The 15,239-nt window shown below is 44.6% G+C and overlaps 1 protein-coding gene across 1 annotated transcript in view; it reads right to left on the reverse strand.

Moving 5' to 3' along the window:
* Window positions 1–14,904, reverse strand: part of LOC306644298 (uncharacterized protein) — a 29,297-nt gene extending 14,393 nt beyond the window's left edge. The window contains exon 1 of the mRNA XM_079111128.1: window positions 14,697–14,904. Within this exon, the coding sequence (XP_078967254.1) occupies window positions 14,697–14,780 (84 nt within the window). The 5' untranslated portion in view covers window positions 14,781–14,904. The remainder of the gene's footprint in view (window positions 1–14,696) is intronic.
* Between the last annotated feature and the right edge of the window lie 335 nt (window positions 14,905–15,239).

The raw sequence follows: 15,239 nt of genomic DNA on the forward strand, positions 1-15,239 counted from the left end.
GGTCTTTCTCACCCACTACTTACTTCCCCCTCTGCTTTGTAAATCAAAGTGCATGTTTTTTTTTTTTTTTTTTCCAAATCAAATACTTGATTTTTGGAAAGGAAGAGAGCAGCTTAGTTTTACTTAAAACTGTCACAGTTAATCAAGTACATTTCACATATATATGAATTTGTAGTTTTAAAAAGTGTCTTTGATGTGCTTAAAACAGCCCAGTCTGTATGCTCATCAAAATATGGGTGATTTTCCATCTCAGATTACCTTGCTATTTAAATTAGTTCATTGCAATTTTCAATGAAAATAAACGAGAAAAAGGCATCCACAAGGCTGAGCAAACCCATATTCATAGCTGCATATTCTTTGTGCGGAATTTCTTATTAAGTGATTAAAAGAGCAATTTTCTGTCTTTCAAGTCCCCCCCCCCCTTTTTTTTTTGCAGAAGAATTTGAATCACCACTGGAATGAATGTGGTAACAAGAGTAGTTCTGTCAACAATATGTGACAGAAGGGAGGGGAGTATCGAAGTTGTGCTGTCTGGACTATGGTTTTGGATGGGATTTAGGATTTTTGTTATTGCCAGAAAACTAAAAGTTCAAAGAGAGTAGAAAAGCATATTGATCAGCTCTGGACTGGTCAGAGACTAGATTTATATCTGAATTTAACTAATGTTTTACACATGGTCTCCTTTGTGTTTAAAAAGTTTTGCACCCCTGGTTATTTAAAGACGAAGCCAGCTGAAAGCAATTCTTCTTCTTGTCTTCTCTCTCCCAAACCATGGCCATTTGATGGGTAGGTAGATATTAAATCCTTTAGGAACAAAAGGGAACATGATGGGCCCAAATGACCCATGATCCCTAAAGTCCTTTTGGCGCCACAAGATCTTATTTTTCTCCCCAAATCTCCTACGCCAGAGACCACGTTTGCAGGGACAGCAGGAGAACCAAGCTGACGCTGGCCACAAGTGCCCATTCATATTTCTTTTGCTCAGTTTTTCAAAGGTATTTGTGTCTGCTGATGCACATTATAGTGCCATCAGTTATTTTCATTTAAAAATACTAGGTCATTAACTTACTGTGTGCATTGTGTATTTTGCACCAACGATTTTATTTAATCCTGATGATACCCACAGGATAGATGAGGAACCTAAGGCTCAGGGAGGTTTTATAATGTGCCCAAATCCTTAAGGTCAAGATCCAAAATATAGGCATGCCCAGCATAGCCATGTCTCAGACGGTGATAGACCACACATATGACGGTGGTCCCCTAAGATTACAATGAAGCTGAAAAATCCCTGTTACCTAGTGATGCCGGAGCCTTCATACCATCATAGCTCAGTGCGTTCCCCACGTTTGTGAAGATGCTGGTGTGAACAAACCTTCGACACTGCCAGTTGTATCAAAGTGTACCATATATCCTAATGGACGGTATATAATTCTTATAATGATAATCAATGACTGGTGTATATATTTACTCTGCTATATATTTTATGATTATCTTAAAGCATACCCCTTCTGTGTTTAAAAAAAGTATACCATAAAGTATATAAGTTGTGTTTTGACGGCAGCAATCTCATACATATGTTTTCTGCGTCTTGATTGCATCAAGAGGCCACTTTGAGTACTTGACTTATACCACCTAGGTTTCTGAAAGTACACTATGATCATAGCACAACGATGAAATTGTCTAATGATACATTTCTCAGGAAGTATGCCATCATTAAGGGATGACTGATTGTCCAGGCAATTTAATCTCCGAGTGTGTGATCTCAACCACTGCAGAATTGGCTGCCCTTATCCATAGATTCTTTCAGGACTTGGGAACTAAAGGAGTCTGGGAAACGGACAAGAATACAGACTGTTTAATAAAGTTGCTCTAAAGCTTTTTAGTCATCCATTCATTCACCCCTAATCTTCTCCCACTCAACTCCTCTTCCAGAATTATATTTGCTTATTTTTCTTTCTTTTTTTCTTTTTGTTTTGTATTGGAGGTTGAACCCAGGGGAACTTTACCACTGAGCTATATCCCCAGCCTTTTTAAAAAAATATTTTTGAGACAGGTTCTTGATAAGTTGCTGAGGCTGGCCTCAACTTTACTATCCTCTTGCCTTAGCCTCTCTAGTGGTTGGGACCTACAGTTGTGTTCTGCCATGCCCTACTCAGAAACATACTTTCAATTTGGTCACAGTATCTCTTCATAGCAGATGCCCTTTCCTGCTACAATTCCCAGGGTAAATCTCCTATACCAATGCTTGTATTTTAAAACCTACTTTTCTGGTCATAACTAAATGTGTCCCTAGCTGGATCAACTAGATTCTTTAAACTGGATATCTGAAACTGGGAAGGAGAGATGGAGAAATTTTAGTGTGACATGGACATTCAGGGAAGTCATTTTTCTTCACAAAATTTGGGGATGGAAGAGAAGAAGGGAGACTGAAGAAAAGAGGAAGCAATGGAGAAAAGGAAAAAGAGAACAGAGAAGCTGAGCCGGATAGGGGACTCTTGTCAGATTTCCAGTACGCAGATCCAGTCCTTCGTAAAGCATTCTCATTCCCTTAAAAATGTTCCTTTTGAAAACAAAAACTAAGTTTTCAACCTAAAACTTTAGCTTTAAAGAGGGAGAGGGAGAAAAAAAGGAGGGAGGAAGGAAAGGATGGAGGGAGGAAGATAAGATGGACAACTCTTCTTTATAGAAGAATTTTAGCACTTCCATTGTACATATATTGCTAAATACAGAGAGGAAATTGTACTAATATAAAAAGAAACTAAGAATAAGATTGCTTCACCTATAAAACCTTCTTTTCTTTCTTTTCCTCATCCCGAGGCACTGGGGATTCGAACCTCGGTCTTTCTGCATGCAAGACAAGTGCCTTATGAAATGGGCCATATCAGCAGCACTAAAACCTTCTTGCAAAAGAAAATTGAACTGAATATAGTTAAGAGTTTAACTCTTTCAATTTATTAACATTTCACCAGTTAGAACAACACATTAAATGAGACCAGACAAACCAGTTAAATGTGGAAACAGCAACTAAAGTACATTCCTTATTACTACTTTTCCTGGACTCTCACTTTAAAAATTTTAAAAGATATGTAAGAATGCTAGACTAAAAAGATATAATAATCAAAGTCAATGGGAAAATCTTGATTGGACCCTTACATGATAAATAAAAAATCTATAAAAGACACACTTGAAAAATTGGGGAAGTTTAAATATGGTCTGAATATTAGAATTTATTGAATTATTTATTTTCTTAAGTGTGATAGTGTCATTGTGTCTTTATAAGAGAATATATATATATACATATATTGAAATATTTAATGTGTCATGTTGCCTAAAATATTATCTAAAATGCACCAAAGGAGAGAGCAAGGAAGAAAGAGGAAGGGAGAGGGAGAAGGGGAATGGAATGGGGAGGGAGGAAGAGAGAGAAAGAAAGTATGCTATTCAGTGCTGAAATCTAAGTGGAGAATATATGGGAATCCATTTTGCTATTCTTCTATTTTGTATGCTTGGATTCCCTAATTTAAAAGCAGGGGAGGGGAGTAATCTTTATAAATCCCCCCGAATAAGACAATTTAATCACTAATGTAAGTATCTATTGGACTGCTCTGTACCTGTTGTATGTGATAGAGTCTGATGCAAAATGACTTAATGAAGAGAGGAGGTGGTAACTGTTTCTTGTAAGTAGAACATATATGATTCTGTATCTATTTCTGGATATTTAAACGTTGTCACCATAAATCTTTCTGGCTTAAAAAAATTGTTCCTTTTGCTTTAGCTGGTTTAAGTTGATTTCTATCTTACAATAAAAATTCTGACTAATGCTCTTTCAAACTCCTTCAAGATCCAGGAACTCTAAGACTTCTTCTATATCTTTCTAGAGTCCAAGAGAACACTCTACACTCAATCAACATGTTTACTCTCCATCCTCTGCTGCAGTCCCACCCCCAGACCCCAGTCTTGAGCCTTGATTCCATCATCCGATCATTTTCCCTGCATCTAGGTTCTTTTCTGTTTACATTCTACCATGAGGTCAAGCTTCTAAAACTTGTTTTCCCCATGTATTGCTTTTCAGTTTAAAATTCCTCAGTGCCTTTCTAGTCCCTAATGGTGTCTCATGGGACACCAGGGAGGTGTTCCATGATAAAAAAAAGTTCAGTTGTTAAAGATACTTGGGGAAATCCCATTTTCCCTTCTTAAAGTTGCCACATATGTAAGTATATTAAAGACTAAAGTTAGAAATTATCTCACCACCCCACCAAAAATCAAAAACCAAAACCTAAATTAAATTTGCTTGATTTAATGTTTCCTTCCTTGGTCTAACACCTATAGCAATAAGGGGGAAAATCTATAGAACTAAGGTCAAACATCTTTTTGGCCTTTTACCATGTATCCCACATATGAGTTATCTGATTTGATTTTCTATTTCCCTCTCATTACCATTTTCTGATTACTTTTGTAATTGGAAAAACATCTTCCCAAAGACAACTCCATGCTCCCTCTCTTCTTTAGCTCCTGACTTCACATTAAATGCTTCAAGCCAGGTCCAGGGTCCAGAGACTCCTTTCTGTTTTGACTTTGTGTATTACCCTCTTGTTAGTTACAGCCAGTTTTTTTTTTTTTTTTCTTTTTCTTTTCTTGTTTTGGTAGTGAGGATTGAACCCAGGAGTGCCTTACCACTGAGCTACATCCCCAGCCCTTTTTATTTGTTACTCTGAGAAAGATTATTGCAAAGTTCCCCAGGCTGTCATTGAACTTGTGATCACCCTGCCTCAACCTCCTGAGTCACTGGGATTACAGGCATGTGCCACCATGCTCAGCATCAACTTTCTTTTCTGATTAGGCATTGGACGGACATGGGAATGTCCCTAGAATTTGCTGATAACCCAAGCACTGTCCAATGCAGGCATCTGCAATGAGCACAAAGAGCAGATCAAAATAGCCTCCGCCTCCTTCCTTTCCCAGACTTGTTCCAATTCCTCTCATTCCCTTCTCCCCATGTCACTCCCTTCTCCCCTAGAGAGAAAATGCTGATGAATGTAGATATCAAACCTCTTTCTGGGGCATGGGGGAGAGGCATGGGGGAGAGGCACAGGGTCAAATACTATCCCTGCATGAGTGTGCACAGTTTCCCTGACTACTGCCTAAGGACTATTCCAGGCCAGTTGTTCTGCTGCTGTGCTGATCAGGATTAACAATCAGGAATTGCTGAGAGCTGAAGGAACCAGAAATGGGCCAGGAATTTTTGTGCTTGATACGTAAAGGAGCTGAGTGCTGTGCATGCCTGTAATCCCAGCTATTTGGGAGGCTGAGAAAGGAGGATTGCAAGTTCAAAGCCAGCTTCAGCAATTTAGTAAGACCCTAAGCAACTTAGTGAGACCCTGCCTCAAAATAAAAAGAAGTTAAAAAGGGCTGGGGATGTGGGTCAGTGGGTAAGCAGTGCTGGGTTCAATCCCCCACACCAAAAACCAAAAACCAAAAACCAAACCCTGTCTCAGAAAAAAAAAAAAAAAAAAAAAAAGGTTGGGGCTGGTGCTGGGGATGTGGCTCAGTGGCCAAACACCCCTGAGTTTGATCCTTGGTACAGACACACACACACACACACACACGCAAAAGGGGATTGGCTTCATTGTGTGTACTTGTTGGAAAGAGGTGTGGAGAGTAGGTGTGGGGGCATGAGTTGAAATTTGGGAGAATGAGGAGGCTGGTGCTGTGGATGGAACACCTCTGGTGCCAGGTGGAGACACATGGTAGCAATCTGTCTGTCTAATCAGCCGCACCTGTGACTGGTGGTCTCTGTTTTGGGCCCTATGTCTACCCCAATAGCAGGCAGCCCACAGCAGTGTGGACCATGGTGCTCCCCAGAGCTGTGCTGACCTTAGTGGGCTGTGGCCTCAGGGTATGACACAGCATTGAGACATTGGTGGCCCCAGGGCTTCCCATCCCATTCCTCATGTAACTTGATTTATGCTGTGTGCAGAGGCTCCTTACATAACATTGGCATCTTTGGAGAAAGGATCTGTTGGCAGCCAGCCTGGAGGCTGCAATCCCTGTGGGAAAGAAAGACACAGCCTGCAGAAGACCTCTGTTACAGTGGCTAGGCAGGCCCAACTGTTAACCCATCTGCATCCAATGATCACAGAATTCTGATGAAATGGGCCTGCAGCCCACCCCAAATATCAGCTACTGTAGTATCCTCTACCAAAAGGTACTTAGGGGAACAGCAGGAGAGAGGAGTTTCTTTTTCAAAGACCTCACTTGTGGGGTATTTCCACTTTTGCTTTTAGTGCCTTTCTGTGAACTGTGTAATTATTTCAGCTAGGGCTGGGAAAGCTATGAAAAGCAACTGTCCATCATGGGTAAGTCAGTGTTATTGGCTCAGACCTTCATTTACCTTATGTGAAGTAAATAAAATCACTATAGTACCTACCATATGAGAGATCTTTATCTACCATCTTCCTTCCTTGCTTTCTTGATTTCTTTCTTTCTTTCCTTTTCTCTATCCCACCATCTATCCATCCATTAGGTAATTATAGGTACACAGGTACACAGCTCAGTTTTTCCTTTCAATTTTGTCTGACTTTGCTTATGAATCAGGTCTTCATAGTCAGCTCCGGTTTCTCTTTCTAGTTCTGTTCTCCCATTTGCTCTTAGCTTAGCCACTTCTGTTGACTGAGGAAATAACTCTCTCTCTCTCTCTCTCTGGATTCTTTTCATGTATTAAAAAAAATCTGTATTGTCTTCCTGTCATGTGGCGTGTTCTGGTCATTTAGAATGCATTTGTGAACACACTGAACAAAGACCCCTACAGAGGAGAAGATAGACAATCAGCAAAAAACATAACAAATAATGAGTTGCATAAAATGTTAGAATAAGTGCTGTGGGAACAAAAAAAGGTGTAGAGTTTAAGGGTAATCAGGATTCAAGTGTAGGGGAAAGGGCAGAGGTGGGCCTCACTGAGAAGGTGAGATGGGAACACGGAAGGAATAAGAAAGTTCATCAAGTGTGTTCAGGCACAGCAAGGACTCCTGGGTGGGAGCATGCTTCTACCTGAGATGAGAGTTTAGCCCTGACTGTTGAATCTAGCGATATGGAGGGAGGATGGAATGAGTGAGGAAGAGAGAGTCAGAAGAGGAAGACAGAAAGGTGAGTGGTGGGTGCAGTGGACTGATAATGTAGGACCTTGCTGATCATTGTAAAGACTGGATTTTTCACTGAGAGAAATGAGGAGATAACAAAGAGTTATCCTGAGAGAAATGGGCTTGGAATTCTGAAGAATTCTGATTGAAGAAGTGATGTGATCTGAGATGCATTTTAAAAATATCACTGTGGCTGCTGTGTTGAAGGTAAGAGTAGAAGCAAGGAGATTCAATAGGAGCTATAGCAATAACCTAAGTGAGAGATGATGGTGGCTTTAAGTAGATGGTAGCAATAAAGTGGTTGGAATTTTGGATGTATTTTAAAGGAAGTAATAATTCATGCCAGATCTGATATGTGCATGAAAGGAATACAGGAGTCAAGAATGACTAAGATTTTGGGCTGAGCAACTGGAAGAAAAGAGTTGCCAACAGTTGGGATGGAAAGACTGTGGGTAGACCAGATTTGGGGGAGTATATCAGGAGTTCACTTTTAGCTTGAGTTTGAAGATATGGAGCAATTGGATATTGAACATATGAGTCTTGAGTTCCTAAAAGAAGTCTGGAGCTAGAGATATAAATGCAGAGTTCCTGGGCATATCGATGGTATTTAAAATCATGTATTTGTATGAGATCATCAAAAGAGGTGGATAGGGGATAAAGAAGGACTGAGGACTGAGGTCTGAGTCCTAACTATGTGCACATTTAGGGGTCAGAGAAAAGAGGAGGAACTAGGATAAAAGATCAAGAAGACTGGGGTGGTGAGGTTGGGGGAAAACACAGAGAACAAGAAGTTTTGAAGTGAGCACCAATGAGGAAACTCTATCAAGGAGGAAGAAGTAGGCAATCATATCAAATGCTGTGAATCAGTCGGATGAGAGCTTAGACTTGACCGCTGGATTTAGCAATATGGAAGTCACCGTAATTTTGACAAGAACAATTTCTGTGAAGTAATGGGGATCTAAGCCTGATGGGGGTTGGTTTAAGAGAGAACTGGAGGAGAAGAATTGGATATAGCAAGTGTTAAGGATTATTTTGAGGAGCTTGCTCTAAAGGCGAGCAAACAAATGGGGCAGTGGCTGCCAAAGGAAGTACAGTCATTAAAGGGCTTTGTTGTTTTTAAGATATGAAAAATAATAGCATGCTTGTGTGCTGGTGGAAATGACCCAGCAGAGAGCAACAATTTATTATAGAAGAAAAAAGGGAAGAATTGCCAAAGAATGTCCTTGAGTAGGTGAGAGGGATTGGATTGTGTGCACAAGTGGAGGACTTTGCTTTGATGGATGGGTAATAGGCGGAAGAGGGCAAAGTATCAAGAGGCCACTATTGGTCAGGGGATAAACATGCTGGTGGGAATCTGTAGAGTTCTTTTCTGGTTGCTCCTGCTTTCCCAGTGGGGAAGAAATGAAGAATCCAATTATCATCTGAGAGTCGGAATGGGAAGGAGATGTTAAAGGTTTGAGAAAACAAAGTGTGAAACTATATAGGAGCAAAAAATGAGTGAATAGACCAGGGAAATATGGCTGCTGAGCAGAATGAAGGTTCTGCTTGAGTTTCATCGTCACGAATTTAAAATGAGATCAAGCAGCGGCGTTCTGCTTTTCTTTAGCTGAGTTCAGCTGCAGGCATAGATGTATGGAGTAGGCACAGAATGGATGGGACTAAATCTATCATCATGCCAGGTGGATAGGACAAAGAAAAAGAGGCAAAGACTTGAGGGTGTGCAGTGTGGCGATGTTTATATAATGACTGACCAAAATTTGCAGGAAGGGAGTAGGAACATCAAAAATGTGGGCAATAGTGAGGGGTGGTGGGATCAATAGATTGGAGGTTCTGATGGGGTCAAAGGATGGTTGGGATCAGGTGAGGAGGTAAAATGGAAGGTTAGGAGGTTGTAGTAAGAGTGGGATCCAAGAAATGAGATTGTGAAGAGATCGTTGTTGTAGGTGATCACAACTAAGGGCTGACTGGAGGGAAGGTCATTGGAGAGGAGTCAAGGAACTGGGAGTTTGGGTGTTGGATTATTTACATGTATATTGAAATCACCAGAGTAAGACAGTACTGGAGAGAGAGAATGTGCATACATGGACATGAGAGTGAAACAGGATCTAAAAGAATAGAAAAATGACTTCTGGGGCAGAAGACCATATTCACTTGTATAAACTGATGACATGAAATTCAATGTGGTGCTCAAGGGCTTACAGAGAAGGGGAGAGATAGTTCTTAAAGTCACAAACAAAAATAAGAAGGACACCTTTCTCACTTCCAGGTCTAGTAACAGGGCTGAGAGAGAAATGGCTCCTTCCTTGAGAAGATGGTGGGGAAAGTAGGGAAGGCCAGGTGTCCCCAAGAAAGATGTGAAGAGATGCTCAGAGAATATACTGAGGAAGAAGGCAATTTTTCTAGCCATGGATTATGAGTTTCAGAGGGAACCAAGGAAAGGAGGGAGGATTGGGAAGAAAGGGAGAAGGGCACAGAATAGGGAAAGAATAGAGGGAATCTTATGGGGATTAGCAAGCTGGATATGAGGTGACCTGAACCAGGGAGATTTGGGGACTGACACAACTTTAAGACCATACTTTAGATGCAAGGTAGATGATAGTGGTGAGGCTGTGAACATTGGGATTTACAGGGAGTTTTAGGGTTCCTTTCCACTTGATGATGGGGAAATATTATGGGAGTCACTCTGAATAGAATTTGCCCCTCATCCAATTCCCTGCAGGGCCCTCTCTTTCTCCACTCCTTCTCTCTAATTTTTTACTTTTTTCCAGTAATTGCAACACTTCTTTTTATTTATTTATTTATTTATTTATTTATTTATTTATTTATTTATTTATTTTGGTTGTTGATGGATCTTCATTTTATTTATTTGTATGTGGTACTGAGAATCGAACCCAGTGCCTTATACATGCTAGGCAAGTGCTCCACCACTGAGCCACAACCCCAGTCCCCCAATTGTGACAATTCTGACTCTACCATACTATCCACTGCTTTTAAAAGAGGCCAAGTAATATATTTTCCTTTCTCTGATTATTTAACTTCCTGTTTCTCTAAAAGTACTTCATCACATTTACCCCACTCCCCGCCCCAGAGTACACATCCGGGGCTCTGTTGATACCCTGGTCACATGGGCCACTGCCAAAAATGTCCTCAATCAAATATTCAGAGCTGAAACCTTCCCAGGTATTTAAGGAAAGTTAACGCAGACCCAAAGTCAGGCAGGAAGGTCCTCCTAAGGCCCCTGTCTTATCCCACATCTTTATACAAAACCTTTCCTCACTCTGCCGCTCTCTGCCTGCACAATAAACTGCTTTGGCAGGAAGAGCCTTTGAATTAGAGGAAGATGATTTTTGCTCCTGTGGTCCATGTTTCAGAGAACACAGCTGCTCATCACCTTTGTGAATGAGACCATGCTTCAATTCCTGGCTGCCCAGACCCTGGTTAATCACTTGGACCTGGTCTTTATTCAGCTCCTCTTCTGGGCTCAGCTCTGCCCTGGTTGCAAGCCAAGCCCATTCCTCTGGGCTCGCTCATAGCCTGAGTCGGCAGCCTTATAATCACCTCCAGGCTTTGTCTCTGTCCATTTCCCAAGACACTTCCAGAAGAGGGGCAGGAAAAGGGATGCAGGATGCTAAGAAAAGCCTGGTGTTTGCTGGGTACAATGAGATGCCCAGCTCTTGGGAAGCAGGTGATGTTTTTGTCACACACTCTAGTTTCACTACAGCCACCTGAACACCGATTTCTCATCTTGTGGTTTTCTAGACCTCTAGAAATCTTCTCTGCTGTGCTGTGGTATGGCCTGACCCCTTGTCTGGGAGAGCCATGCTTTCTCTCCTTAACTCACCTCAATTAATTTCCCTTTATCAGCTCCCAGGAAAAGATTATCAAATTGGGATGTGAATGGTGAAGACTCGAAAGTGACCCCTTTAGTGAATCTTTGCTTTTTAGTGATAGAGATGGGGTGGGTCCCCCAGCAAGGCAGGAGAAAGAGACGGGATGGAATGATGAGACTGCGGTGAACTACAGAATACACGTGACTGTGAACAGATTTGGGGGAGAGAAGCTAAAAATCTAGATATTTCTGTACATTTTAATTTCCAAATTAAAATTTCTGGTAATTGATCCAACTTTTAAAAAACATGAGGACAACCAGATAAAATCATCATTGAGTCCTCTGGGCCCATGGACCAAGGTGGAATATCAGTGACTTGTATATTTTAACATCTGGCTCTGTTAAGCACAAATGGATCTTTTATGATGACTTTTTAGCAAAAATATCATTTGGGCTGCCCTGTGGTGCTGAAAACACACTGGAAGGGCTGATCTGGCACTAACTCTGGCCTTGGTGACTTCCATCCAGTCCATTTGGAATCCTGCTTCTATGGGCAGTTTCTTCCATATGCTAGGGCATCAGTTACCTGGGTTCCTTAGGAAAGCCACCAAGTTTAATGAGGATGCATTGGCTCAGGTCTGTAAGAGGAATGTGAGGCATTATTATTGTGAAAGAGAGCTGAGGAGTGCAGGGGACACACTTCCACCTCAGAGAGAATAGTCAAATTTATTATCCCACAGTATAGGATCAAACTATGACCTCTGAAATCAGTTCCCTGAGTTCAAATCTCTCCTCTACCTGTGAATTCATTGGCAAGTTAATTAACCTCTCTCAGTTTTTCAACCCGTAAAATGAGAAGTTAATAGTACCTTCTAAGGAGGATTTAATGCGATAGAGCTTGCACAGTGCTTCCTTAGCAGTGTCTAAAGAGTAAGCTCCCACACTGGAAAAGGAATGTGACTTTATTTTTAGAAGACTTACCCACTATGTTTTAAATGGGGATTTACTTATCTAGTGAAAGCTTATTTTTACAGTCACATTTGAACATTGTTCAGATCTGTTTCATTCATCTTTAAACCTGTCTTACTCCTTCTACCCTTCCCCAAGCCATCAGGTCTCTAAATACCCTAGGGGAAATTTCTGTGTTGGAGTTCCTTAGCCCCAGGCAGTGGGACCTCATTAACCCTTTGTTCTCAGTGAATTCTCTCAAGTCCCAGGCCCAGCAGAACCAGTTCATAAAGTCCCACTTATCTCGTGGGAAACAGCCTGCTGGGAGGGTAACTTTCCTTTCTGGTGAGGGCCCAACCCACATTGCCTATATTTTCAGCTTCTTCTTCCCCTCTGTTAGGTCTACTGTGCCTCCAGACTGGCTTTTGTTTGTTTTTCTCCCCTCCACCCACAAAAAATGCTACCTATAATTTAGAATCACTATTTAAAATTTGAAATCTGATTTAGATTGTTGCCTTCCAACCAACTGGCAGCATCTCTCACCCATTTCAAATGACACAGTCTGAATTTCTTTCCTTTTTTTAAATTTGGTACTGGGGATTGAACCCGGGGGCACTTTGTTATTAAGTTACATCCCCAGCGGCCCCCCCCCCCCCCCGTTTGTAATTTTAATAATGGGTCTCGCCAAGTTGCTGAGGCAGGTCTAGAGCTTGCCATCTTCCTGTCTCAGCCTCCGGAGTTGCTGGGATTCCAAACAAACTCCATTTCTTGGAGACAACCTTCTTGGGTCCCTTGGAGGTCCTCTGAAAATACCAGGGGAAGGAAAGGATGCAGGGGCAAGCGATTCGGGTTTAGGATATTGGGTCCAGAGTTGAAAAAAAAGCTCAGGTTAGGCCCAGCTGGGACCCTGCGGAAAGAAAGGGAATCCCTGCCTCTGGTATAGATGAAGTCTGCCCCTCCCACCGCCAGGAACCGACCGGTTGCCCCGAGATGGCCGGAAGTGCTAGGCTTAGGGGCGCGCGTCGGGGGAGGGGGGCTGTCTGCGAGCTCAGCCACCCCACCAGACTAGGGTATTTATAGCACCTGTGTTTCCAGACCTGTCTCCACCTGGATTTCTGCGGCCTGTGACTAGCGTGTGTGGGGAATGAGGGGGCGCATCTCGTTGCTCTTGGCCTTGGGACTGTGCCGGATTGGAAGTTACAAAATCAAAACAAGAGGCTGTCTAGGGAAACACCCTGGCAGAGCTCTTCCGTGCTGCGTCTGCGAAGCGGTCGGTGGTTAGGCCTAGTGAAACTCGGGGCTTTCCAACCCCACGCAGTGTCACATCGGCGGAGGCCGTGGGCGTGGGTGAGGCAGGTGTGGGCGACTGGGGAAATGGATCCCACCCTCCAAGTCGCCCTGAGCTCTGGCTCTCACGGGTGCCTCCACCCCTCCTCAGAAGGGTTCAAGGATGAAAAAAATGTTCCTTTTCTCGGGGGATGTGTATTTGGAAAGTGGTGCCCAGAGAGTGCGTGGTGGCCGATCCTCTTTGCAGACACGAAACTACAGAGTCCACGTTTACTGTCCTCACCTTCAGTTTCCCCTAATCACTACCTGTCTGGCCACTCTCAGACAGCAATAACATCGTTTAAAAAATCTAAATGACTGTCCTTTGGGTCCTGCAAGAACCTAGTGATTGAGAAGAGGGTAATGCTTAAAACCTAGGAAGACCCCAGGGTCGGCCCTACTTCCGTGGGCATGTGCCCCGGGAAGAGGCCCTCTACTGTGCCCACTTGCAGGAACCGCCCTGACTGCTCCACCCGCAAACCAGGCTGGAGAAGAGTCCGAGGACAGGGAGAGCTTGTGTGGAAAGTCAAGGGCAGTAGTGAGACCTAGAAAAACAAAAATGCCGCTAACATTTGTTCAGGATTTCCCTTTTCTGTTTAACCCCGGGGCAGTACAAACGAGGTAGGCATTTCTGCCAGGGTCACCATTTCACAGATGGAGAAACTAAGGCTTGGCAACTAGGTCGCGGGGCGCGCCCCGAGGCGACACAGCAAGTGTCTACTTCAGCTTCGAATTCGGATGCAGGGGACTCGCAGGGGCGCTCTGGCCGCCACGCTCCTCCGCGGCGGCCGGGTAGGGGGCCCGGTGGGGGCGACGAAGCGCGAGGCCAGGCGCGCGGGGAGGAGGCGGCTCCCGGCGGGAACGCACAGGCCCGGGGCTTCTGGAAAGGCTGGTTTGGTCGCTCAGGACGAGGAGGCGGCCAGCCGGGAATCCCGAGCAGCACCGCGAGGCCCGGGCAGCTGCCAGACGCGGCTGGTGACTGGCCCGCGCCCGCGGCCCCCACCCGGGGCCGTGCTGCGGTCGGGCAGCGAGCAGGCCACATACCGCGCGGCGCAGAGGAAATGGCTGGAATTCCTCCCGCGGCGCCGCGCTCGGGCTCGGGCGGGCGGGGCTCAGCCGGCCCGCGAGGAGGGCGGGGGGCGCAGCGGAGGGCGCGCCCCTGGTGGCCTCGGGCGGGCGACTGCCTGGTGCCAATCTCCCGCACTGCCTCGGGGACTTATACCCTGGAAGCGCTCCCACCCCTCACAGCCGGACTCTGGTGCTCCAGAACCCGGCGGAACCTCGAGAGGGGGACCACGTGAATGGGCACAGGCTGGGCTCCCGCAGCGACTCCCCATCCAGGCCTAGCCTCCTGCCCCCTACCGTCTCTGGCTCAGGGCCCCTGGGTGGGCCATTTGCACAGCGGGCCCGCAGCCCCTGCTGATGCTGGGTCAGGCCCGTCTTGTGGGAAAACTCACAGCTCGTGTGGGCCCCAGTAGAGGCGGGTGCTGAGGACCCTGGGCTCTCCTCCCGGCAGTGGGGTCTCTGTAGGTCCCAGTCATGGCCGTTGCAAAGTCCCGGCCACTGACTTCCACAAATGTAGGCCCAGGCCTTGGGACTTGCTGTGCTGGCCTTTCTTTATATAGGCTTTGAGAACAAGGCAGAGAGCTGGCTTGACTTGGACAGGAGAGGTTGGTCCCTCAGGAGACTGCGGGCTCCGGGTGGGACAGTTGGGAGAGCTGAATGGGATGCGGGGAGTAGCGACGAAGGAGGAGGGCTCTAGTTAGAGCCCTTAATAACTTCTGCTAGGAGGCTGGTCCTTGCTGCTTGGAACAGGGCTGGTTGAGTCAGGATTTCTGTCTTCCCTGAAACTTCAGTGAGATGCCTGGTCCAATCAAGAATGACCTTTTGAGAGTCTTTACCTTCTACCTCACACCCCTAGGCGCACCCTGTGCACCGCTGCACCTATGCTCTCCTGCCTTTGTTTTTCGTTTTCCAATCTGGAAGGCCTCCCTTTCCCT

Source organism: Sciurus vulgaris (assembly GCF_902686455.1).
Source record: "Sciurus vulgaris genome assembly, chromosome: 14".
Taxonomy (NCBI): domain Eukaryota; kingdom Metazoa; phylum Chordata; class Mammalia; order Rodentia; family Sciuridae; genus Sciurus; species Sciurus vulgaris.